General features: G+C 40.3%; 1 protein-coding gene across 1 annotated transcript in view; it reads left to right on the top strand.

The window, feature by feature from the left end:
• LGR4 (leucine rich repeat containing G protein-coupled receptor 4) overlaps positions 1 to 24514 on the top strand; it is a 103004-nt gene that overhangs the window by 55868 nt on the left and 22622 nt on the right. Inside the window, exons 3-4 of the mRNA XM_045484818.1 lie at positions 19236 to 19307; positions 20571 to 20642. Of these exons, the coding sequence (XP_045340774.1) occupies positions 19236 to 19307; positions 20571 to 20642 (144 nt within the window). The remainder of the gene's footprint in view (positions 1 to 19235; positions 19308 to 20570; positions 20643 to 24514) is intronic.

Raw genomic sequence — 24514 nt, 5'->3', positions numbered from 1 at the left:
GGAAGCTCTTACAAAAGAGATAGTCTAATGTTTCTTAGGGAACATTCAGATTAGCTCAGTTTCAGTGAGCTTTGTGTGCGGAGGAAATCATGTTGTTTTCGGGGAAACAAACTTGATTTTTTTAAGCAGTGTAATTGCTGAAGTTATTTTTGAAAGCCAGAACTAAAAATGTTACTTTCATAGGAATTTTTTGCTGCAATTATTATAACCATGAATGCTACAGTGACACAAGTTAATTACAGTGTTATCCTGAGATAACAAGGCTGGGGTAATTACCATTGTTGCCAAAGGAGTTGCTGTATGGGTAACACAACCATAAAAAAGAATACAAGGCGTTTTAGGGTCATGATGCAGGAGACAATATTGTTGGGAGCGAGCAGAAAACTGAGTGTGGGTCCCCTTGGACGTTTGCACATGACCTCTGGGGATTGGTTGAAGGCATGGAACATCATCCCAGTCGCTTAGAACACCTTTAAGAATGTTTCCGGACTTGTCAGCTGCAGCTCACGTTTCCAGTTTAACAGTTGACATTGTGGAAAATTTCTTTCCATCTGTTTTAACCTCCATTTCGTTTTGCTTTTCAGACTTTTTTTTAAAGTTTATGATAAAAATAGGCACTACTACATTTTAAGGTAATTGGAAACTATATAATAGGAATCCAGGTGAAAAATAAAATCAGATCTGAATCAGTTAAATATAGGTTTTTAATGGCCAGCCTAATGGATTATGTAATACATGTAGGTAAGAAGGGGACAGCTTGATACTAAGAACATCAAAGAGATACAGCCCTGAAGGAATCTAAATTCATATTACAGATTGTATCCTACAGCCCAGCTGTTGAGTGTTAGATCCAAGTCTGCGAATGTCTCCTATCTTAGCTCAGCCTCTCCCCCAACATGGGGAAAAGGAATCAAATATAAGCCATGCAGGTTATGTGTCTCCCTTGCTTCTGACAAAAGCATTGAAATAGCAGATAAGGATTTAATAAAGTTTTGGAGAAATTTTTCTTCCCACACTACTTAGCTGAACACAGTGTTCCCACAGCAAAAACTGAACAGAGATCATTTGCCACTTCTAAGCTTGTGAACTGGGTCAAGTTATTTAACCTCCCTCTGCTCAGTTTCTTTGTCTATAAGGTACAGATAGCAACAGTCCTCCCTCTGGTGAAGACAGAATGAATTAATAGATGTTGAATGCTTAGGACAGTGCATGAAACAGAGCAAGTGTTGTGTAAATAATAGCGAGTATTTATTTTACTATTTTAAAGTGCATACAAAAAAAAGCAGTGGAATGTTTAATACTAAATGTTATCTTTGGGGAAAAGAATTCAGCGTGAACATTAATTATTTTGTAACGTTATTCATTTATTTTATTGAGATATAGTTGACCAGTAACATACTAGTTTCAGGTATACAATGTAATGATTTAATATTTGTATATATTATGAAATGATCACCACAATAAGTCTAGTTAACATTCACCATTAGTTACACATTTTTTCTTGTGATGAGAACTTTTTTAAGATTTACTCAGCAACTTTCAAATACACAATACAGTCTTATTAACTATATTCAGTGTGCTGTATCTTAAATCTCCATGACTTATTTATTTTATAACTAGAAGTTGGTACTTTTTTTTAATAACTTAGAATATTGAAGTTTCTTTATTTTTTTAAATGTTTTTATTTATTTTTGAGAAAGACAGAGCATGAGTGAGGGAGGGGCAGAGAGAGAGGGAGACATGGGATCTGAAGCAGGCTCCAGGCCCTGAGTTGTCAGCACAGAGTCCGATGTGGGGCTCGAACCCACGAACCATGAGATCATGACCTGAGCCGAAGTCAGACACTTAACCGACTGAGCCACTCAGACTTCCCTGGAAGTTGGTACTTTTTGACCCTCTTCACCCATTTTGCCTACCCAGCTCCCTAATTATTCATTTTTTAATTAAAATTTTAAATTAAAAAGGAGTGAACTGTATTTGAAGCCCCCACCTCCTTGCTCAAGGTTTTAAAAGATGCTTCGCTTATTTGTTCTCATTTGTTATTGATGTATTTATAAATATATATGTATATATTACATAAATATATTTATTTATAAAGTTTTAGACTTTAGGATTAGTCTCCCTTTACAGGAGTAATTATGCAATGAAAGGACATTTGCAGGTGGTTGTCCATCCATTTTATAAGCACTGCGTGATGTGTGATGCACCAGATAGAAATGGACAAGTTCTCTTTGCTCTGGGTGGGGCGATTGGGTACCAACCATCTTTGTTGATGCCTCAGATGGCCAATTCCACTCTAAGGGATTTTGTAATGAGGGCCTGGATATGGAATCAAACCTGCTTAGTCTCTGCTTTGTGAAGTTCACATCTTGGATTTCTTAAAATCTCACATGTCAAGCTCATGAATTCTATCAGTTGAGACTTTTCATTGGAACCAAATTGAATTTGAATGCTAGTTCTTTGCAGGTAGGTCACGTTCTCGCCATATTCTGCTTTGGCAAGTGATGGAGCCCATCAAATCAAGCCAGCACATCTCCAAATACTGGATGGGATTTCAAAAATGAATTCAGTTAGGAAAGCTGATGGTTATTTTTAAAGAATACTGCAATATAGTCTTTAATACTCTGGGAATAACTTCAGGCATTTAAAGGAATTATTTTCCATGTTAATAAAACCATGGTAAAAAGCCCATTTCTTTCCTTATAAAACACTGTAGTTGATTTTGACATTCCAAAATGATGCTGCCACGACTATTGTAATATTTCATAAACAGTGTAACCATTTATTCAGAAGTCATCTGGAAGTCATTTAAACATGATTGTGAAGCTGAAGTGCCCTGAGTAGAAATGAATGATTTACTGAAGTTTCTTTTTTTTTTTTTTCCATTATAGTTAATGAGGTACACTTTACAAGATGTGACCGGGTTGGCTAAATTTTATATGATAATCCAGAATGCTTGGAGTGTTGGGTGGAATCACTTCCCAACAATACAGAAAAAGTGTTTATAGATACTTAAACATTTAATTATTCTTCCAATAAACCCTGAATCCTGCCCTGTGCCAGGTTCTCTGGTAGGTACCGGGGGTACAGAGACAAGGAAGTACGGTCTTTGTCCTTGAGTTGACAGTCTGTCTATAGCTGTGTTGCCCAAAACCATAGCCATAGGCCATAGGTGACTATTTAGATTTAAAATAATTAAAATTGAATTAAAAAATCCAGTTCCTTAGTTAAACTAACCATCATTCAAGTACTCAGTAGCCACTCGTGGCTAGTGACTATTGTATTCGACAGCACAGATACTAGAACGTTCCTAACGCTGCAGAAAATTCAACTGTACAACATTCGTCTAGGGGAAGGTATAGGACTACCACTTGGTACGGTGTGATGAAGGCTTTTAACGGAATATGTGCAAGGTCAGTGAAAGTCTGAAGTATTGTATTCACTTGAGACTGTAGGATTTGGGGAAGGCTTCTAGAATAGCTTAAGCAGAGTTTTGAAGGACACCTAGGAATTATCAGATGGGGATGAGGATGGGTAGTAAGACTACTCCAGAAAGAACCTGATAGCAGGTGCAAAGACACAGAAGTAGACATTTCAGACATTTCAGAAGTGTTAAAACACAGTTATTCCTATTGAAACATAGAGAAATTTGAAATACTGAAAGATGGAGAAGTGTCACGATATGAGGCCAGATCATAAAGTGATGTTTTAAGCTGAGTTTAGACTTAATCCTGAAGGAACTGAATTGGATATGAGAGTGAGCAGTAGGGAGGAGACTAGGATTTTTGCCCTGAGTGACTGGATGCCATTCACTGATGTCCCCACCGCACTCCGGTCTCTGAGCATACAAAAACATATTCAATTCAATACCTACAATATCTGAAACCTTGGGACTGTCTCTTGATTTTTGTGCCTTAGTTTCCCTACTCTTTAACATGGAACTCCTCACAGTAGTATTGTAAAGGGAAAATGGGGTAATTTATGTAAAGGTGCTTTGTGACCGTAAAGTGGTACGTCCACAGGAGTAAGGTAAATTTCACTAATCCTTGTACACATTTGCAGTCTTTGTTTTCCCGATTTTCTTGACTTTAGGGAGAGGTTATTTTGCTTGTGGATGGAAGTTGGAATGGGTCAATATAGATTTTTGTTAGCAATGCCAAAGGAAAGCCAGAATTCTTAGAAAATATTCATTTAGCATCCACAGAATCTAGTCCAATGTGATGCTGGCACAACTATTTCTGACTTTCCTTGAGACCTACAGAGCATTGGTAGGCATCTGGGGAATGTCTGAAATGTGGAGCTGTGAAAATGATTTAATTAGAATCAACAGAAGGAATATCCAACTGCTTTTCCATAGGCTACCATGGATGTTACTTTGAGTTTAGATGTCGCAATAGCAGTAGAAACCATTGCCAGCTTTGGCACTTGTACAGTTTATTGTTTAATGCATACTAGAAGATGAGGATAATTCCATTGGTTTCAAAATATACTTTGGCTTTAGAAGACTCACAGTGCTAAAATAAAACTTAGGTCTCTGTGTCCTAATTCAAGCCCGCTCATCCTTTTTTTCATCTTTAGGGCAATTAATTCTAAATTAAGGCATTACTTTATAAAAGAGGACTAGTGAATGATTCGAACAGGGAGATTTCAAATCAGATACAAACAGAGTGGATCAAAACTAAATAGTTTTAAATAGTTTAATTTGGCCAGTACTTACATATAGAACATATTTATATACATACACACACATACATAACATTTCAGACTTACAAAATATTGCAAGCATAAAGACTTTTCACACATACCATTTCTCAGATTCTCCAAATGTTAACATTTTCTCTCCATACACACACACATACACACACACACACTATGAAATCTAAAATATATGTACATTTTTTCCTGAACCATTTGAGAGTAAGTTGCGGTTATAATTCCTCTTTACCACTAAATGTTGCATCGTTATTCCAAAAAAACTCGAAGAATCCATTTAAGTAACTGCAGTACGGTGTCCAAACTCAGAAAAATAGTGTCGGTACGTATTATCATCTGATCTGTAATTTTCATTTACATTTAATGGCTGTCCCATAGATAATTCTTATAGAAGAAGAAAAATAAAATTCTGGTCCAGCATACAATCTGGAGCCACCAGTTGGACCTTGCTATGTCTTGATAATTTATTTTGTTTCGAAAACTATTCCCACCCCCCATGCCCCAGAAAAAGTAAAATAGTTTCTCAGTTGCTCCGGTGATGTTTGATAGTTAAAAATACTCTATTCTTGGGAGCATTCTCTTGTTCCACTTTATAGTGCTCTGTTGGGATGATTTGTGAGCAAAGACCACTGCCCTTACTGTTGAGAAGTACACAGTGAGCTCACAGAGGGGCACTGCTTGTCTGGTTCATGTTAGTTCCTGTGTGTCATTTGGGGAGCTCTCAGATTAGGAAGTAAGGGTGTAAAAAGATAAATGGGAGCAGAGTTTATACCAATTTTACCTGCTATGTATTGGATAGCCACCCCCGCCCCCAGAACAGACATTGTTTTAATTCATATAACATTGAGCTACATTCAGTCCCACCTTGCTGATGAGGAAGCTGAGGTTTTCCGCCGAGTGATTGAGTAACTTGCCCAAGGTTACATAGCATATTAGTAATAGACCTGGTTTTAATCCCAGTCTATGGTCCTGTAGATGTGGAGAGGATGGGGAAAGACATGTAAGACAGTTTACTAATTCAACGAACTTTTGTTAGGTAAAGCACTGTGTTCAGTGTTGGATTAAATGGGATCTTTACTTTCAAGAGGGATGGATGGTGTAAGAGTTTTGGGAGTTCAGAGGCTAAAGGAATTTCTACGTATTAAGAAAGATTAGGGAAGACCTCACCAAGAGTTGGTATTTCTAGAGAGTCCTGAGGGATGGTAGGTTAATTCATGAGGAGATGTGGAAGAAGGAGTGTACGAAAAGATCTAGAGCCTGGTGTCTTTAGAAAAGATATAACGGCTGGTGGTAGGAATGGTGTGGTGTCTGGTTGGGTTGTAGTGTTGAGTTCCTGAAAGGAAGTTATGGGAAAGAAACCTAGAAAGGAGTCTGAGGCCAGACTTTCAGCTCCAGTCCTGTGCCTCTTTCCTGGCAGACTAACAAGGAATTTCAACTTTTGAGTGACTGTTGAAGTGTTTCGAGCTAAGAAATAACTTGACCGAATAGGACCTTCAGTAAAGGTAATTCCATAGCAGACAGTAGGATATTTGGGATTGAGAAATTGCAGGGAGACACTTGAAGCAACACATGTTGCTACCGGCAACAGTCCAGCTGCGAATCATGGGAATTTGAATTAGGGCAGATGAGAGGCAATGAGAGAGGAGGGGATATCTGCAAAAGATGGAAATAGAATCAGGAAGACGTATCAGCTGGCATGATGAAGGTGATGTCCATAACACTTTCATTTAGGATTACCAGGAGTCTGGTGTGTTTTGATAAAAATACAGACATACAGACAATACAGAAAGAGAAATTGTTTTGGAAGAGAAGCTATTATTCTTCAATATACATATGGAATTTTGATGGGATACGGGTAGGGGCCTCTGGAAATATAGGTGTGACGCCCAGAAGAGAGATCCGTGGGTATAGATTATAGAATTAGAGTATTATGGGTATATATTTGGGAGTCTTTTATTTTAAGGTGATTACTGGAAACATGAGATTGAAAGAGCTTGCCAAGAGAGAGAGGGTAAAAGAAAAGGGAAGGAAGCCAAAGACAACTCCTTGGGAAACACTTGAATCCGGGTGTGGGAAGAAGACCAAGTGCCAGAAGAGCAGGAGAACTAGGGCAGAACTGTGCCCCAGGAGCTGTGGGAGGAGAGATTTTTCACAAGAAATGAGGGATCAACATTGACAGGCTGGAGAAAGGTGCCTGTGGCCAGATAGGGACAAAAGGCCTTGAATCTAAGTTTTTTTAAAGAATCACTTCAGTAGGGTTACTTTGGGGTGAAGACGTGCATCATGAGGCAGACATTCGGGGACTGCTAGTAGGTGGTTTCTGGTTTGGGGAGAGTAGTGAAAGCTTGGAATATGTGCTGTATTTGACAGGAGTCCCCAGAGCTTAAGAGACAGAAACCCAGCTGAGACACAATAGAGGATTTATTGTTTCATGTAGAACTAGAAAGTCCAGAGGTGGAGTTGGCTTCAGACGGTACCCGATCTCAAGGTTTTAAAGCTATGAGAGTTTTCTCATGCTCTCCATTTCTTAGCTTTGATTGTCTCTAATTTCGTGTTTTGGCTTCATTCTTTCCTGTTGGAAATAGCTGGTCTCCATATGATGCGAAATCAAATCTTTGGTAGCTCTAAGCACCTCTTTGCATCTTGAGATCCAAAATGGGTATCTAAAGGCTTCCTCGCAGCTTCCAGCAGAAAATTCCAAGGAGGACTCTGGTTGGCCAGACTTAATCTCACGTGCCTGTCCTTGAACCAGTTGTCATTCTGTTTGGAAAGGCATGGTCCAATCTGGGTCATGGATTCATCCCCACCCACTGGGATTACTTGAGGTAGAGAATCCTCTCAAAGGAAGCAGAAGGGGGAAGGAAGAATAGTTATCTCAGCCCACTAGAATCTAATAACTAGACACATTGTAGGAAATGTTTAATTGGGTCCATCTGAAATGAACAAAGAATTGATGAAGAATATAGAAAAGTCTCAGTTAAAACCTAGGTAATATTAATGTATAGTGGAACCAATGGGCCCTGTAACTTTGCCCTGTAGTGATTAGCAGTTTAGAAGTGGAGGTGATGAAACATGGGGTGAACTCAAATTTGGGGGTTAAGTCAGGATTTCATAGGGAACTAGGGGAAATCAAGCAGGAGAATCAAGCAGTTCATTGTTAAAAGGTTTGACTTAGGATTCAGAAAGCATAGAGAGGCAACTGAAACCACAGTTTGCTGGTTCATTTATTTATTTCATTTATTTATTTTAATCAAAGCTAATTATTCTTTGAAAATAATAGTGACTATAAGTAAGTGAACACGTATTTGATTTTCTACTAGCATAATTTAATTTTCCAGCAAGGAAATAGGCTAAGTTATTTCTTCCATGTATTGTCCACTCTTCGTCAAACCATGCTTGTTTAATATATTATTATATGCTTTAGTACAACCTTTAATTCATAATTTGTTTATTGTTTTTCCCTAATAGGTATTTTACTACTTCTTAATTTAGACTATAGGTTTGAAATTGTTTTTTCAATGTTTCTTTTTCAGAGAGAGAAAATGAGAGCATGAGACTGAGTCGGGTAGGGGCAGAGAGGGAATCCAAGCAGGATCTGTGCTGTCAGCACAGTAGGCTCTGCCGACAGCACAGAGCCTGATGTGGGGCTTGAGCCCACACACCGTGAGATCATGACCTGAGTCAAAATCAAGAGTCAGGTGCTTAACCGACTGGGCCATCCAGGCACCCCCTGGCCTATACGTTTATAACAAAGAAGATAATGTTGGAGGTGCTGGAAAGTCTATATCACAGACACACTTAGCTTTTTAAGAAAATGATCATAAAATTAATGGTTACTTGATTTTTAAAAATCTGAATACATAGAAAGATAAGGGAGGAAAAAGTAAACACCCATTATCTCAAACACAAATGGCTTAAACACATAAGGCGTCTACACACACACACACACACACACACACACACACACACACACACACACAAAACTATGGAACTATTATGGTGCATCACAGAGTCAACAGGGACGTAGGCCCTGATATTCTGCACTTCTCATTGTATGGCTACCACGTCAAGATCACAAAACAGCTGTCTACTTAAGCTGTAGCCATCATGACCCAGTTCTCAGCAATAGGAAAGATGAAGGAGGAAAGAAAGAGGGGGATATCTCCCAAAAGTCAGCTTCAAGAAGCCATCTTAAACCCTCCATACTTCTGCTCACATCTCATCGGCTAGAACTTAGTCACATGGGCACACCTAAGAATAGGATGCTGGAAAGTATGGCTTTTGAACTGAGCATATTGTCTGAACCAAAATCAGCATTCTATTACTAGGTAAGAAAGGAAGAGTGGTTATTGGTTAGGCAATTAGTTAAAGTCCTTTGGCTACAAGAAACAAATTCAATTCAATGTAGCTTCAACAGTAAGTAAATGTGTTATCTTATATAATAAGAAGACCTCCAGGGGCGCTTGGGTGGCTCAGTCGGTTAAGCGTCCGACTTCGGCTTGGGTCACGATTTCACGGTTTGTGAGTTTGAGCCCCATGTTGGGCTCTGTGCTGACAGCTCAGAGCCTAGAGCCTGCTTTGGATTCTGTGTCTCCTCCTCTCTCTGCCCCTCCCAAGCTCATGCTCTGTTTCTCCCTGTCTGTCAATAATAAATAAATGTTAAAAAAAAAAAAATTAAGAAAAAAAAAAAAAAGAAGATGAGCTCCATAACAGGATGGTAGAACTCTTCTAGGGATAGTTGATGGAGTTAAGTCACATCCTCAAGAACCCAGATTCTTTCTGTCTTCCTAGTCTGTTCCTTCAGTAAGGGCAGCACCATAGTTGCAGTCGCTTCACTTGGTATGTTTAGACATTATGGCATCCAAAAAGAGAAGAGAGTCACTCCTTCCATTGCCTCCCCATTTAGGAAGAATGCTACCTTTCCCAGAAAGCCCAGCAGATTTCCTATAACCAGAGCTGGGGTCACAGATCCAGCCCTAAGCCAGTCACGGGAATGGGATCAGCATGACTGGTTAAAACCAATCAATAATTTACTCATGGAGCAGCGTCATGTGAAGGAGGTGGTGTTGGAACAATCCCAGGCTCAGCCAGGAAGGCATGAATGAGTATTCGACAGGTGCGGTTCCTCCCTCTCCTCTTCACATCTTACCCAGTTCATAGGGTCCATTTCCATCCCTTTCTGCCATAGGAAGCTTTCCTTGGTCTTTCTTTTTTACCAGTTCCTCTTGCACTTTCTTTGCGCCTCACCACGTCATGCTGGATTGAGTGCCCTGTTATTTTGTGCTCAAGGTGTGTCAGTGTGTACTTATCTCTTCAACCCCTGTGACTTTTCTCTAAGGGCAGGGCCTGCCATGATACACTTCTCCTATATGACCTGGTAAAGGTAACCACGTTTTTGAACTAGAAATTGAGGTAGGGGTTAAGATAAAGGATTTCTTCTTATTTTGAACTTCTTGATGTCAGAAACCTTATCAGACTATATGAAAACTAAATTTGAGGTTTTGTGTTTAATGAATTATCCTTGTTTAAAAGAAATGAAATGAGAAGTGTCTTGGGAAAGCTCATTACTTACTTTGCCAAACCTACGGTGATTGGGCTGTAGTAAAAGGTCAATATTTATTGGTAGATGCTGCTGTAAAACTTTTTAAAAGTTGTAACATATTTCCTCACATGGGTAGATATTGCGTGTTTACTGCCAGAGGTTGTCAGGATAACTTTGCTCAGGAAATGTAACCATTGCCAGGGTTTTATTGATTTACCTATAATATATGTAGGTATACTCAAATAGATATATGAAATAACTTTCCCCTTTTCTGTGAAGGAAGTCTACTTTAAAAACCTTGGGAGTTTCTCTAATAAGGGTTCTTAATACATGTATGTTCTTAAAACATATTCAGTTTTTAATGCACTTACATAAAAGTTATATGAACATGTAGGTGGAGAAATAGGGTAAGCAAAACACTGTTAGCGGACTCAGGACTCGCTGATACATGGTATCAAGTGAGGTTTATTTAACCTTGATGGGAAGAATGTCCAAGGGGAGCTATTTAGTTGTCAGCCCTGTCTATTTACTAAGAAAATAACTGCATCCTTTGGTTCTCCTAAAGTCATTCACAGAAACTAACAAAAAGCAACATTGTTCTATTTCTGGAATGTACGTTATTTTCCTTTATTTACATTGTTTTATTTCTAGGATTTACATTATTTAGCTGTGCTATAGGGCCTTGGGCAAGACACGAAGGAAACAGAGGCACTTTGTTTTATTTATTTTTATTTTTATTTTTTTTAACGTTTATTTATTTTTGAGACAGAGAGAGACAGAGCATGAATGGGGGAGGGTCAGAGAGAGAGGGAGACACAGAATCTGAAACAGGCTCCAGGCTCTGAGCTGTCAGCACTCAGAGCCCGACGCGGGGCTCAAACTCCCGGACTGCGAGATCATGACCTGAGCCGAAGTTGGCCGCTTAACCGACTGAGCCACCCAGGCGCCCCAGCACTTTGTTTTAAAGACAACAGTAGGGGATGGTGTTAACAAGGGCCAATATGGTAGAGTAATGGAAGGAAGAGGGCTACAGTAATCTTCCTTTTGTCACTGTGCGGTGATACTGAATATCCATACCTGGACACTGATGTACCTCCTGAGGTCCTCACTTTTCACAGGGTGCCGCAGAGTTCCCAGCACATAGTAGGGCTTTAACACATAAATAAATACATGTTTAAGGGCTTATACCAGAGGTATGCATTATAATGGTTTTTGCTTTTACTTGAAAATGATAGCCAACATTTTAGAACCTGCTGATTTCAAATTATATTTCATAAGAGAATGTCACTTAACCTCCCGTTAGATGCTTCCCTGGGCCATACTTGTCCAGCTCATTTTCTTTTAAGGTTTGTTTGTTTGTTTGTTTAAAGCACAAGAACAGGGGAGGGGCAGAGAGAGAGAGGGAGAGAGAGAATCTCAAACAGGCTCCATGCTGTCAGCACAGAGCCTGACCTGGGGCTTGAACCCATGAACCACAAGATCATGACCTAAGCCAAAAATCAAGAGTCAGACACTTCATCTACTGAGCCACCCCGGCGCCACTTGCCCAGCTCCGTTTTGAGCTAGAAATGCCTCCTCTGGAGGTAGTGTCACGGGCTGGTGGTTGTGTCTGTCATACTTTGTGTGTAGTGTAACGCAGTGCTGATCCACCCACTTGAGAGAATTTAATGGCATTGAGGGAGAGGCAGCCTGGATGGATTTGGGTACAGTGTGTGGTAGTTCGTGTGTGTGACTTCGGATGGAGACCTGTTGGGTGGGAACATGCAGGTATGGGACGAAGTTATGAGGGGCGACAGAAGATGTTGGTGTGGGGGTAGGTGAATATCGCTGAGAAGGGGAGAGTGGTGCTCAAAGGACCTTTTTGTGGGAACTGGACAGGAGTGTAATGCCGGGCCATCTGTAGCCACCTCTGCAAAAAGAAGGGAGGCACATGATTGTGCCACCCCATCCTGCCTCGTCCTCCACTCCCCAACTTCCCCATCGTGTGGTACAGAAATTGGCATGAGTAAAGCTCTCTGTTGTTTGTGTGCAAGTGTGCTTCCCACCCGGGCCTTACTGCTGCAGTTGCTTTGACTCCTGCTTTCTCTACCCCAGACTCCTCACAACAGCTGCTGGAAGCTACTGAGCCCTCATCAGCCCTCCTCCCGGCTCTGTACGTATGTGTAGTCATCAGCGTGTATATTGTAGTCCTTAGTCCACTGGTCCTTGGCCAGAATTCCAGCTAAATGGCTACAGTGAAATTTCTGTAATAGGCTGGAAGAAGCCTAAATCCAGGCATTTCTTAAGAGAAATAGCACCAACTGGTTTATTATCTTTTTCACACTTGCCTCTCTTCTTTCTTTAAGTTGCCTCCCAAGTGAAGAAACCCTGTCTTAATCAGCACGTTTCATGAAAGTGTGAACCCTCCGGCACAGATTACCTACTGAAATGTGGCCTCCTTGTTCATACACACCATTGACCGGTGCCCATTTCACCAGTGCTGTTCCTGCTTCCCTCGCTGGGACGGGTGGCAGATAAAAAATATCATGTAGCACATGGATTAAGAAGAGAGGATATAATTGAAAACTCTGGCTTCCCCTGGAAAGAGGCCCTCATGTGAATCCATGGACCTTATGAATAATAAATGCACACAAAACAGATTCATAAAGACACTACACACTGAGCTGCTTGTATCCTGTTTCCTGGAATGGTTCCAAATCCAGTGGGAGAGCGGAAGTCTCATGGCTTGCCCTTTCCCTCTCCTCCACCCTTTCTCTGTCTCTCCCCTCCCTGTCTTTGCTCTCTCTGCTTCTCAGACTGTTGTAACAAGCAGCATAAATAGGAGTTGCCTTGAGGTAGACTGTGTCCCCATTTGAAGTCCTGCTAGACTTGTTTTAATTTTGTGTGATCATGTGCACAACCCAGAGTGCATGGAGATAATACTGTTGACCAGTGGACAGGTGTTCCCATGTTTAAGGTCTGCCCTCCCCTTCCCTAAGAAAATGTACTCCCAGAATATGTTAAGAAAGAACATTGTTGCCATGGCACTTTAAGATCTTGCCAAGTAGTTATTTCTTGTCTGGGAGAGTGAAGGGCAGTAGGGGAGCAGAAATTAAACAAGAGAAAACATGCAGAAAAGTAAAGATAAACAGTAAGCTTTCCCCGCTCTTTAAGGAGCAATTGAATCCAGAGCCCTACTGGGGCTTAGCTGAGGCATTACAGCAAATACCAAGTGTCTGCTACACATAGGGTCCCGTGTGAGAGAATACAAAAGGAATATGACTTGGTCCCTGCCCATAAGGGACATATAATACAACTGTAGGAGATGTAACAAGTTCATAGTAACTAGGGGCAAAATAAGATGTGCCCAATGAGAGCTTTGTTTAAGTACCGGTGGAATCAAAGGAAGCTGATATCATGATGGTTTCATATTTGTGGTAGTATCCAACTTGGACAGTGATGATGAGTAATGTTTCACTTGGCAGAGGCTGGAGTCAGGGTATTTCAGGCAAAGGAAGTGTCATGAGCAAAGAGTCGGAGGTGGAGAAGCATGGTGTGCTAAATTATAGGACACGGGGAACATTGGGGAACAAGGTAAGAAAGGAAGAGAGGGATCCAGAATGAAGTTCCAGCTAAGTCAGCAGGGAAAAAAGCCTTTTGGAAAATGCTCAGAGTTGAACTTTTTTAAGATTTAGCTCTCACAGTATTATAATTAAGTGGTTGAGGAGGAGTCTTGTAGAGGTTCATGGCGGTAATCCAGTGGAAGGTGGGGGGGAATTAAGGGCTTAGACTCAGGTGACAGCAGGAAGAATACAAGAGTGGATAGGTTGAAACCTTGCAGTGAGGCTTTCTGGTCTTTGGAGACAGGAGCTAGAGGTGCAGAAGGGAAGGAACTGATGCCTGGGACCCTGTACCCTTAGCATGCAGAAAATTGTAGCATGTTCACCATTCTGTTCACCCTAATGATTTTCCCCCTTAGGTCTTCACAGCCATCAGAAGAATAGTGTAAAAAAAAAAAATTACATATTTTGTATATACACACACATACATATATATACATATCCTCATTTACCACATCAAATCAATTTTAATTGGCTTTGCTATTGTTAAATAATAAATTTAGCAAATTAAAAAGGTTTTCTGGAGCCAGACAGCAGGTCCTCAGGAAGTGAGGTGTTGAGGAAACCGTTGGGTCTGATACAGACAAACCCAGGTGTAGAATAGGGAAGGAACTGGTCTTGGCTAGTTGAGGGCCATCAGTGACTCTTCAAGACCAGCCACCTCTTTTTCCTTGAGAGTTGCATTAAAGGAAGCACAACCAAGAATACTATCTATCCTAAATAAAGTCTCAGTGAGTTTCGGGTCTGTCCATACCCTGGGGCACTCAGGGATCCATCCTTCCCCTCCTTTCCCACTGGTCATCTTTAGCTATGGGAAGGATGACACTGTTGGTCTGTTGGAAATTCATCCGTAGTGACAGTTCTGAGCTCCTAAAGCCACAGTCCCTGCTTGTGAGCTCCAGTCTACTGGGGGAAAGCTGTCGATACTCAGAACAAGGCTATTGCCCAAGTCCGCCCTGTTCCACCTCTCAGGGAATTATTTCCCAACCTTTTGGTGACACACCAGAGGCATTGACATGACTAAGCACTGGGGCCAGCCAGGCAAGAACTGGAATGCTGGCTCCTCCACTTCCCATCTGTGTGACTTATGTCCAGTCACCTAACCTCTCAGGGACTCGGAGAAGCAAGGCCATAGTAATGAAATGACTAACAGAGAAGAAGGTCTGTAAACCATGTATCTCAGTGTTTGTGACTATTGTGGGCTCATTACATAGGTTTTTGTTCTTCCAGAGTTTTGGGGAACTTTGTCCCTAACCCTGTCACTTAATTTACTTTGCTTGCTTCCGGATCTGAGGTTTTGGACATGAAGCCTCCCCAGCGTCTACTATAAGAAATACTGGCTCGTGAAAGAAAGAAAATGGGAAGAGACTTTGGAGCATGTGATTGCTGGATCTGTAGAGCCTTTTCCAAGCTGCCGTGCTTATTATTCATTAACACAGCAGCTTGGGAAGCGTGGGTTGATACATTCCTCAAGACTCCACATGATATGTTTGCTTTAGTAGGAAACGAAGGAATCGCAGTAGCGTGAGGTAGTGTGCCTGCTTGCTCTGCGTTATCACCATTCACTGCGTCCTAGAAGTGTTTATTTCTACAGAGTGTGGGCTTGCATTTCGGGACAAACCACATGCAGAGAGCTCATTTGGTCATTTCTATGAATGATAAGTAGTGGAGAAAAGACACTTTTTGAAGTTAGGTTACTTTAGTTTTTCCCTTGGCTTGTAAAAGGGGGCAGAGATTTGGGAAAAGGGAGGAAATATCTCAGCTAATGTGGTTAAACACTCTTTTCTGTTAACAAGTAAAGGTAATCAGGCACTCTGCATTTTGCCACTTCCTTCATTATTTTATAAAATACTCTTTCATAAGCCCTGGCATAATAGACGAAACTCCTCAAGGAGAGCCCATAGATACAGGGACATTACAAATATTAGAGGCAAAAATTAAGAACCCTGTAACAACTTCGGTCTGTTTATAGTGTTTGTCTTTTGGTAGAACTGAACTTTTTTCTTTTTTTAAGATTTTATTTTATTTTCAAAGTTTATTTATTTATTTTTGAGAAGAGACAGAGACAGTGTGAGCACGGGAGGGGCAGAGAGAGAGGGAGGGGGAGAGAGAAAATCTCAAGTAGGCTTCGTGCTGTCAGCACAGATCCCGATGTGGGACTCAAACTCACAAAACCGTGAGTCTATGACCTGAGCCGAAACCAAGATTCGGATGCTTAACCGATTTAATTTTTAAGTAATCTCTATACCCAATGTGGGGCTTGAATTTATAATCCCGAGATCAAGAATATCATGCTCAACCGATTGCCAGCCAGGCACCCAGACTTGAGCTTTTTAAAGCAGCTCTTTCAGATAACTTGCAGGAGCGGTCATAGTCATGTGATTACTTGCAGCGCTGGGGTTGGGGGGGGGGATGTTGCCCCTTATGGTCCTCATGGTACAATGTGATTTTTTTTTTTAATTTTTTTTTTCAACGTTTATTTATTTTTGGGACAGAGAGAGACAGAGCATGAACGGGGGAGGGGCAGAGAGAGAGGGAGACACAGAATCGGAAACAGGCTCCAGGCTCTGAGCCATCAGCCCAGAGTCCGACGCGGGGCTCGAACTCACGGACCGCGAGATCGTGACCTGGCTGAAGTCAGACGCTTAACCGACTGCGCCACCCAGGTGCCCCAGTGTGATTTTTTTTTTTAAATGTGACATTTTGGGCCACCTGGGTGATCAGTCAGTTAAGTGTCCGACTTCAGCTCAGGTCATGATCTCGCAGTTGCTGGGTTCAAGCCCTGCATTGGGCTCTGTGCTGACAGCTCAGAACCTGGAGCCTGCTTGGGATTCTGTGTCTCCCTCTCTCTCTCTCTGATCCTCCCCTGCTCATGCTCTGTCTCTTTCAAAAATAAATTCATTAAAAAAATTTTTTTTAATGTGACCTTTTGAACACTCCCATTTCAACTGTGAGAATTATCAACTGAATTTTGGTTAGTGAGTTTGGGATATAGGAAGGCCCCTGAGAGGGCTTGCGCTGAGCCTGCCCTAAGGTAGACTGGGGTGCCATGGCAGTGGAATGGCTAGCATTTTGGAGGGAGAAATTCTGAGAAAACAGTTTCTGACTAATGAGTTAACACATTGGTGGGTAGTAACAGAAGTGTGAGGTGCATGCCCTGTTCTGGGCACTGTTTGTACTTGACCTGCAAGACTAATGTACAAGAAACAACCAGTAGAATGTAGCCTGTGACCAAGTTTAATGATGAGTTCTAGGAATTCACACACAGGTCATGTTCATAAGAACTAAAGTCTTCATGGGCAGTAATGCTGGAGTTGGGTATTCAAGGAGAGAAGGCGAGGTTGTGAGGTGAAGACATTTAAAGACATAGTGACCGTCTTAGTGACATAAAGCCAGTGACACTGGCTAGTCTAGAAGCAAGAGGATTTGCTAAGGAGAAATATTTTTAACCTTGAGGAGGTGTTAAAACCATCTTTCCCAATCCCTCATTTTACATATGGTGAATGCTTGGAGGTAAAAGGCCAAGAGACTGATGGCATAAAGTAAGCTATTGTGAGCCTGGATGTGGAAAGCCTTGAAAGGTGCTAGGGTGCTTGTGAGATCAAAATGTGTGGTGTGGCTTTTTAGGAGGAATTTAATTTAGGGGCATGAACCCTGTGTTACACCTGTGGTGTTCCTGAGAAGCCAGCATTGTGATCCTTGCTACTGAAAAAATAATTCTCAGTATTCACTCTTGGTTTCTGAGTCTTCTTGTTCTCTCCCCACCCCCATACACACCTTCTGTATATATCTATATATTAATGCTAGGTAAGGATCAAGTATTATCTTTCCCAGGGATATTTGCATTCTTAAAACTTCCAGAGAAAATAATGCCTTTGAAAACTAGAGTGTCAGGGACACCTGTGTGGCTCAGTAGGTTGAGCATCTGACTCTTGATTTCGGTTCAGGTGATGATCCCAGGGTTGTGGAATCAAGCCCAGCATCAGGCTCTTTGCTCAGTGCTCGCTCGCTCTCTCTCTCTCTGTCTCTCTCCTCCTCTCCCCACTCATGCTCGCTCACTCTCTCAAAAAAAAAAGAATAATAAGTTTCAGACCTCAGTGACTTCAAATGAAGGAGCTTTTCTTGTGTCCCTAAAGTCAGGGTATAGAAGAGAAGCAGATTGGAAGGTGGAGGGACCAGAGGTCTAAGAAGAGGATATTGTACATCTGGCGCTTAGTAGACACTCATATTTGTTAATGAATTAAACTTTTTTGTGGACAAATGAAACTTTTTAGTGAATGAGTGAATCGATGAATAAGACTCAGAGGTACAGGGTGCTTACAGAGAGAAGAAAAAGGGATGAAAATAGAACCTTTAAAGGAGGAGTGAATATGACTTGATGACTATGTGATCCTAAGACATGAGGAGAGAGAGCATGAAAAAAATTAGAGATACAAAATCTTGTTGCTTGGGAGAGTATCCTGATGAAACCAGGAAACTGGGACAGTCCTGTGTTTAACATATGGGCACACAACTATCATTTTTAAGTCAGTGCTTGGAAACCTTCAGTTCACCTGTTTATAAGTTATTTACACGAGTTGCTGTCTTTCTCTCTGCTTCTTCTCCCTAAATTCCTGTTTAACTTTTTCTCTCATTTCTGTATGCCTGGGAAAATGGGAAGGAAAGTGGGGCTCAGTATGAATTGTGGGCCCAGATATCTTATAAAAGGACCCAAAGAATTCTTGTCCTTTCCTTATTCACACTTACTCACTCTTACTCCCACTTAAATTTGTCACTTTAAATTTTCTTTACGAAAACATTTCTTTAAAAAAAAAACAACAAAAACACCCACCTATCGATTGATCGATAGATAGATGCCTTTGTTTGAAAAATTATGCTTACAGTGACTTTCACTTTCTGCCTCCCTTTTGCACAGAACATGTCGCCCTTGGTAATGGATAGATAACAGGTTGACTTGCCTGCAGAAGGCATTCCTCCTTAACAGACCGGTTTGCTCTGATCCGTGTAAACACTCCTGCCTGCTGACCAGTGGTCTGTATTTATGAGGCATTTGGAAAACACTGCAAGCTGCAGAGAGTGACCATGAATAGCAAACTTAATTTGGTTTAATGTGTTTTGGCTTGCTTGACCTCACCAGAATAAAAATGTGCCTGTTTGAATTATTGTATTGGGAGTTAAAAAAAAAAAAAATTCTACAGACATTTATCTCATTGGAAGAATCTTGGGATCACGTTAGCAAAGGTTTAAGTCCATGTTTAATGTCAGATACACTTGAGAAATGTTTAATGTAGAGCTTTAATCACAGATCAGTTTATTGTGAGTTCTGAATTTTAAGAGCCTGAATTACTATTTTTTTTTTCTTGCTACTTTTTTCCCCCTAGACGATTGGCTGGCAACGACCTCTCTTTTATCCACCCAAAGGCCTTGTCTGGGTTGAAAGAACTCAAAGTTCTGTAAGTAATGCAATTTTAGAGTTTCACAGCTGGCTGTGTATTTTCTTTCTGCATAGTCAACATGCTTGGAGCTAGGGTAAGCACAGTTTCTTTTAGTTCAGGATTAAAAGATTTAAGGAGTGGCCAATGGGTAGTGTGGGATGCAAGGGTTCATTTAGGCAACCTTGGGTCTAGATAACAAAAGTTAAAACTCTAAATAATAGGTGTTCTGACCTTCAGTGTATTACAGTTGAATGTATTAGGCTTTTTGTTGGGCTAATGCACTGAATCAAAATCATATTTAAGCTTTACTGGTAGAGCTTTGTTTCTACTTATTGTATACCTTTGAGGACTTTGAATTAGCTGACCCTAAAGGGAAAAAGGCTAACAAAAGCTCAAAGTGTTAAAATCATTTTAAAGCCAAAAGGACTTAGGATGCCTATAATTTATATAGTCTGTTGAAGGACCAGGAAATGAATTCCTGGCATTGGTTAGGCATTTAGAGTATGGCAGATTGGGGAACAGATGAACTGACTGCCAACTCCACTTCTGCCACTACCTTGCTGAGTAACTGTCTGTAAGTCACTAGACCTCTCTGGTTCAGTGAGTTACATGTACCTTTTACTATTCCATTCTGTGGTTGTGATTCATGTCAAGCGGTCATTGTATTAAGATGACTAGAAATGGCTGTAGGCAAAAGTAATAAGGACTTCATTTTCAGTACAGATCTATGCCTTTCTTCTCTGGGTCCTGTTAGATGGTTAAAGCTCTATTTTTGCTGTGGCCCTCCATTCACTGAGGACATGTCTGCTGCTCCCTAAGAACTTAGGGTCTGCTATCTTCTTGGAAAAACTGGCTCTACTGAGTGTCCATGTTTCTGGGCTCTGCTTTATTCCAAATTGAAAAGGCACTAGGGATTCCAATAGGTTTGTTTGTTATACCTCTCCCAGTTAACTTGTTATGCTTCCTAATTAACATTAAAAGAGTGATGAATGTTAATTGAGGTGCCTTAATTCTTGAGAATGAAACACCTCTGGAAATGTGGATTATTAGTAGGTCTGTGTTAAGAGATGGCTTGGGATAGTGGCTTAGGTTTCATTTCTGGCCTTATAGCAAAATGCTTCTTGCTTTTTCTGCAGTTCTCTTTTCTTGGGTGCTTTACACCTTGACCTTTCCTCCTTTCCTGCCATTAGAAATATTTTTTAGATAGAAATGGCTCTGAATTCTTCTAAGAAAAAATAGTAACAATTGCTTGTTATTCACTAACCAAAAATTTCCTTCCAGAACCCTGCAAAACAATCAGTTGAGAACAGTACCCAGTGAAGCCATTCGAGGACTGAGTGCTTTGCAGTCTTTGTAAGTAACTTTTTCGTTTTCTGCATTCTTGAATCATAAGTAGACCACTCGGCTGCTAAATGTGTAAAGAACTGGAATCCTAGCAAAAGGGGAAATTTACCCTCTCATCTGGGATAAAATTGGGGATAGCCAGGTGCTATTATCAAAATGCCATTTGGTGACAGAGAAGCAGGTGGATCAATTTACGCGCCCCCCCCCCCCCCTTGTGTCAGATGCTGGGAGAAAGTTACAAGCATGCACTGCTGGGTCTAATTCCAGGAGCTTGTAAATGGCAGGTGATCATCACCTCTTTAGAACCAGAATTAGATGTGTACAGAAGTTCTGGTGTCTTGTGCCATGGTGATCAAGAGTCAGTCACAAAGGAGTTCCTGTTTTAGGTGGTAAGGATAATCAGAACAAACTGATTATAATTCCTCATCTGTGGACCTTGAACTCACACCTTGAACTTACACTGGGGGTGTAACTTCTTAGTCTCTTGTACTGCCTTCTTCCCAAGGTTTGTTTTTGTTTTTGTTGTTGTTGTTGTTGTTGTTTTTTGAGGAAAGTTTGGTTTTATGTGGAGTGTTCAAGATTTCAACTCTTGGTTTTTACCATGTTCAAAAGCTTGGTTTTTATGAATTTCAAAGGCTTTCTCAAATAGCACTTCACTTTGTTCTTCTTTGCATTCTTTCCCATATGTATGTGTGTGTATATATCTGAACCTGGAGAAAGGTGATCACTCCTTCCATTGTTTTGATACACATACCCCATACATCCCTTCCTCCTGTAGTGGGTGGATCAGGTAAGCAGCAGTGGTATCACAGGGACCATGCAAAATCCACAGAAGATTTTGAAGAAACAACCATTTTTATATTAAATACACATATTTGTTAATGACTACAATGAATGTTATAAACTAGTATTGTTGGGACTACAACTTTTCGTCCTTTTCATCTTTGGGATCGGAAGATCAAGTTCCTCTGTCTCTAGGGGTACCTTAAAGGAAAAAAGTGAGAAGCACTGAGCTGATGTGTGTGGTTATTGCAATTCGCTTTTTGTCACGATTAAGACAATCCCTTTGCATATTTATCTGTCTGAATGTTTGCAATGCTCTCAAAAGAAATTCAGATTAATTAGAATTCTGAAACAGGCTTGTCTGGTTTGGGATCCCCACTTTGTCACTTGCTAGCTGTATAACGTTGTGCAAATTATTTAAAATTCTCCATAGAGTAATGTGCTCATTACTCGCCATGTATTTTAATTCATGAAAAGCACTTATAACAATATCTGACATGTGGTAAGTGTTCAATAAACATTTGTGGAATCTATTAACAGTAATAATGGTATATTTTTATCAGTACCTTTTTTCATTACTAGTTTACCCAATTTACATAACCAGGTGATGGAGATGTCTGAAAGTAATGAGAAAGTATTCTTCAAAACAGAGAACTTAATTTGCTGTTCTACTAGAGTGATGAATACCAATGTACATTGTTTTGCTCACGTCATAACCCCAAAGACAGCGGGGAGAAGGCGTAGTTTATCAGAGTGTGGTACTTTGTCCTCTTGGACCAGAAGCACAAGTGGGGAGATCATGAAAATGTAGACCCCTAGGCCATATCCTGGAAGTAATGGTTTTTTCTCTTTAAAGGTAGGATCTAGGAAGCTATATTTTTTTAAAAAATTTCCCCAGGTAATGCTCATGTACATGGAAGTTCTGAGAATCACTCTGAATAAAAACTCATAATAGTTATCACACTTCGCTATGTTCTGGGTCAAAATTAGGTTTTAACCATATCATGTAGTTGTGTAATCTATAAATCTGTCCCATACATTTTTCTTTTTATTGCCCTTTGAAATAACTTCCAATGTACACTTTTGTAGCATATGCGTATAGTAGACTTGATTGAAAATAATTGAACTGCTTGTCTCATCTGTTTGCTGATATAAAACCATTTTTAACTACACCCAGACACATCACTGGAAATTGGAAATTGCAGATTACCTTTTGATGGGGATTAGACATTCTAGTAGTTATGAGAAATGAATGTGAAAATTAAAAAAAATGTACTAATAAAGCATATCATACTCTATAAAAGTTAAACTTTAAAATATATCTAATGTCATAAAAAAGGAATATCTGAGGTATTCATCATTCCATTTCTAGTTTCAATAGAAGTTTAAGGTAGAAATATATTAAATAGCTAATTTTGCCACAATGCAAGTTTATGGAATATAGGATTTGTTATTTGCCATAAGTAATTGAGTAGACTCTGACTAGACTCTATCAGTGAACCGATTGGAATGAGTCCCTTCACAGATATGTGACTCACCTCTACAGACCTTCTGACTTTGGACAGATGTGCATGGAGGGAGCCATCTTATCTCCCTCAGACATTTTATTTATTTTTATTTTTATTAAAAAAATTTTTTTTAATTCATTTTTGAGAGAGAAACAGAGCATTAATTGGGGAGGGGCAGAGAGAGAGAGGGAGACACAGAATTCGAAGCAGTCTCCAGGCTCTGAGCTGGCAGCACAGACCCTAACATGGGGCTCGAACTACGAACTGTGAGATCATGACCTGAGCTGAAGTCAGCCGCCTAACCGACTGAGCCACCCAGGCACCCCCAGTAGACATTTTAAATAGTTGTTTTCTTTTACTTCTTAAGAATTCATTTTTTTTTTTAAGAACTGCATACAGCGTTGTTCTTATTTCCCAAGACTGATCAAAATATTCCATCATTTTGTCTAGTTGGAAGGCTGAAAAAGACAAGGAACAGAAAAACTACGAAGAAAACATGCAGATAGATTGTGGTCCATAAGCGCAGTAAAGTCCACATGACATTTATTAATAATTTAGATGATTTAAAGTGTTTTTCACAGTAGGTTTCTCCCTCTAAAATAGTATTTTAAAGAAAGCATGTTGTGCTCATCAGTCATTGAGTAATTGCATAGTTTAAATTATCTCCATAATTGGGATGGGGGTGGGGAGTGGAGAGGAGTCAAAGCAAACTATTTTCTTAAGAAAGGCATTGGGATGTTTTTATATGCATCAGAAACACAAGGAGATAAGCCTGTTTTACTTAAGAAGGAAATGTACATGGGTTTGTTAGCATAGTGGGTGTAGCATTCAAGGTAGATACTATTGAAATTCTGTCATGGTGTAAAACAGTCTTATCAGTGCTTGAGTTCAGTTTGCAAATCTGATCTTCAGACCTGAATTACATGAAAGGTTTCCTTGTGGTTTTGAAATAGTGCTTAGAAAGGAGCAAAGTTCGTTAGGGGTTGAAATTGACCAGAAGTGGTTTGATACAAGTGTGTGAGGATGACTATAAAATCTGAAAGTGAATTGTCAATGTTAATATAAACGTAGCATAACAGTTTTCCACAAACCCATGGAAGTGGCTAAAGCGTTGTCCTAGCAAGCTATTAAATGACATGTCAGAATTTGCACCACCGGATTTTTTTGTCTTTAAATTATATCACACTTGGGAGCACCTGGCTGGCTTAGTTGGTTGAGCGTCCAACTTCAGCTCAGGTCATGATCTCATGGTTTGTGAGTTTGAGCCCCACATCAGGCTCTGCACTGACAGTTCAGAGCCTGGAGCCTGCTTCAGATTCTGCTGTCTGTCTGTCTGTCTCTCTCTCTCTCTCTGCCCCTTGCCCCCCCACCCCCCCCCCCCCCGCCTCCTTGCACACACTCGCTGTCTCTCAAAAATAAATAAACATTAAAAAAAATAAAAAATAAATTATATCACACTTGAATGGTAAAGGAGGATTTCAAAGACTGAATTTCCTAGGTTTTCCACAGTAATTGCATCATCTTAACAATTTATACTTGAAACTGGCAATAAAATATAACACTATAATATATATGTTACTGGTAAGTTAG

This window comes from Leopardus geoffroyi, chromosome D1 (genome assembly GCF_018350155.1).
Source record: "Leopardus geoffroyi isolate Oge1 chromosome D1, O.geoffroyi_Oge1_pat1.0, whole genome shotgun sequence".
In the NCBI taxonomy this organism is placed as follows: Eukaryota; Metazoa; Chordata; class Mammalia; order Carnivora; family Felidae; genus Leopardus; species Leopardus geoffroyi.
The sequence above is the reverse complement of the archived record's forward strand: the minus strand, read 5'-3'. Positions and strand labels throughout refer to the sequence as shown.